This window comes from Brassica napus, unplaced genomic scaffold (genome assembly GCF_020379485.1).
Source record: "Brassica napus cultivar Da-Ae unplaced genomic scaffold, Da-Ae ScsIHWf_2362;HRSCAF=3049, whole genome shotgun sequence".
NCBI classification, from domain to species: domain Eukaryota; kingdom Viridiplantae; phylum Streptophyta; class Magnoliopsida; order Brassicales; family Brassicaceae; genus Brassica; species Brassica napus.
In genome coordinates, this window is record NW_026015721.1 from 3,983 (window position 1) to 6,358 (window position 2,376).

The 2,376-nt window shown below is 43.4% G+C and overlaps 1 protein-coding gene across 1 annotated transcript; it reads left to right on the top strand.

Annotated features, from left to right (window-relative positions):
* Positions 1–942: 942 nt before the first annotated feature.
* LOC125600707 (secreted RxLR effector protein 161-like) lies at positions 943–1,510 on the top strand. Its single transcript, XM_048773298.1, has 2 exons — positions 943–1,282; positions 1,401–1,510. The coding sequence occupies exons 1-2, from the start codon at positions 943–945 to the stop codon at positions 1,508–1,510; spliced, it is 450 nt and encodes a 149-aa protein (XP_048629255.1).
* Positions 1,511–2,376: the final 866 nt, after the last annotated feature.

The following is a 2,376-nucleotide window of genomic DNA, read 5'->3' on the forward strand; positions in this document are numbered from 1 at the left end:
TTGGAATGCAGCGAGTGATGATGAAATGGTCTCATTGAAGAAGAATGAGACTTGGGTTTTGGTTAAAAGACCTGAGAAGAAGCGTGTAATTGGTTGTAAATGGGTTTACAAGAGAAACCAGGAATCCCAGGAATCGAACCTCCTAGATATAAAGGAAGACTCGTTGCAAAGGGATATTCACAGGTAGAAGGTATTGACTACAACGAAGTTTTTGCTCCGGTAGTCAAACACATTTCAATCCGGATTATTCTGTCGTTGGTAGTGAATGAAGACCTATATCTAGAGCAGTTAGATGTGAAAACAGCCTTTCTAAATGGTACTCTAGAAGGAGGAGATCTTTACGAACAGCCAGAAGGATATGAAGTGGAAGGAAAGGTGAGATGGTTTGTTTACTGAAGAAATCTCTGTACGGCCTTAAACAGTCGCCGAGGCAGTGGAATAAGAGATTCGATAGCTTCATGAAAGATCAAAGTTTCAGACAGAGCCCATATGATCAGTGTGTTTATGTCAGCGGAGAAGATGTAACAAGCAGAATTTATCTCCTAATCTACGTTGATGACATGTTATTAGTGTCTAAGAGTATGACGGTTGTTCAGGAGCTAAAGGATAGTCTCAGTAGGGAATTTGAAATGAAGGATCTAGGAGCTGCTACAAGGATTCTAGGTATGGACATCCTAAGGAACAGAAAGGAAGGAACTTTGAAGTTGTCTCAGGGAAAGTACCTTGAGAAGGTACTCTCAACCTTTAACATGAAGGATTGCAAGCCGTTTACTACACCGTTGGGAGCTCAGTTCAAGTTGAGGAGTCTGGATGAGAAGGAAGAGATAACCGAGCCTCCACTTATGGTGGATATTCCTTATGCGAGTGCGGTGGGCAGTCTGATGTATGCGATGGTTGGTTCACGTCCAGATTGCTCACGCTGTAGGTGTAGTGAGTAGGTTTATGGGAAATCCGGGAAGGAAGCACTGGGAGGCAGTGAAGTGGATCCTAAGGTACATCCGTGGTACTACAGAATTTGGTTTATGGTTTAAGAGAGATAAAGGATTCAGAGTAGAGGGATACAGCGATGCCGACTATGCTACTGATCTTGACAGAAGGAGGTCAATCACCGGTTATTTGTTTCAAGTTGGAAGTAACACGGTGAGTTGGAGATCAGGGCTTCAACCTATAGTGGCGCTATCAACTACTGAGTCTGAATACATGGCGTTAAACGAAGCAGCTAAGGAAGCGCTGTGGCTTAAAGGTTTCTGTGAAGATCTAAACTACAGTCAAAGCAGTTCAGGTTAATTGTGATTCTCAGTCTGCTATTTTCTTAGCCAAGAATGGAGGCTACCACGAAAGAACCAAACACATTCACACTAAGTTTAATTTCATTAGAGATGTTATTGCAAATGGTTCAGTCTCAGTGATCAAGGTTCATACTACCGATAACCTAGCAGACATTCTAACGAAGTCAGTACCTGGAAGAACGCTGGAGAAAGCTCTGGTGTTTATCAAGGTGTCGACTTGATTGACATCTAGATCTTCTCTGCGGTGGTGTATCTATCGCGCAGGAGAAGAAGAAGTGAATTAGTGAGGTGCTAATTTCACTTGTATGTTCAGGGATTATAAAGAATTTAAAAAAAAAAGGAGGATGCTATCTCAGTGAGTAAGTTTACCTGAGGTGGGTTTGCAGTTTTTGGGCAGAGGGTCTGAAGAGGTTATCAGATACTGTGGTTTGAGAGAACGGTTTTGAATCTGCATTGGTTATGTGAAGCTGGAGAGTTCAAGGTGGAGTCTTGAGACGGTTCAGATTTGAGGTGGAGTCTTCTCGTTGACGTAAGGTACTTCTAGTTCGATTCATCAATGGTGATGGTCAGGAAGTTGAGAGAGTCGGAGATAGGAAGGAGAGGAGCTGGAGTTTATCTGAGGAAAGCTACGGTTTCAGGATTGAGTCATTGTCGGCAGGAAGACAAGACTGAGGTTATGACAAGGTGGAGTTTGTGGGCCTTATGTCATTAACCTCTGAAGCCCAAAAGGTGAGATGGGCCGAGAAAGAAAACTGAAGCTCACTTAATCCAGCTTATAAACGGAACGGTCAAGGATAAGGTAGTTACAGAGTTAACGGCTTAACAGAAGATCGAGAAGAGATTGAGGTGATCATCTTCTCCGGTGAGCTTATGCGTTTCAGCGACGTTCTGGTGCGAGCTCCGCGACTGTTCCCGATCGTCCGCGTGTCTTGTATCACATCGATACCTGTACACAAGAGTAGAAGAAGGTTAGACGATCGATTTGTACTTAGCTATTGTTGATTGTAAAGATCCACACCGGAAGAGGTTTTGAGTATGTTCACTCAGATTTATGGGGTTCGCCGTCGGTCGTACCAAGTCTTGCAGA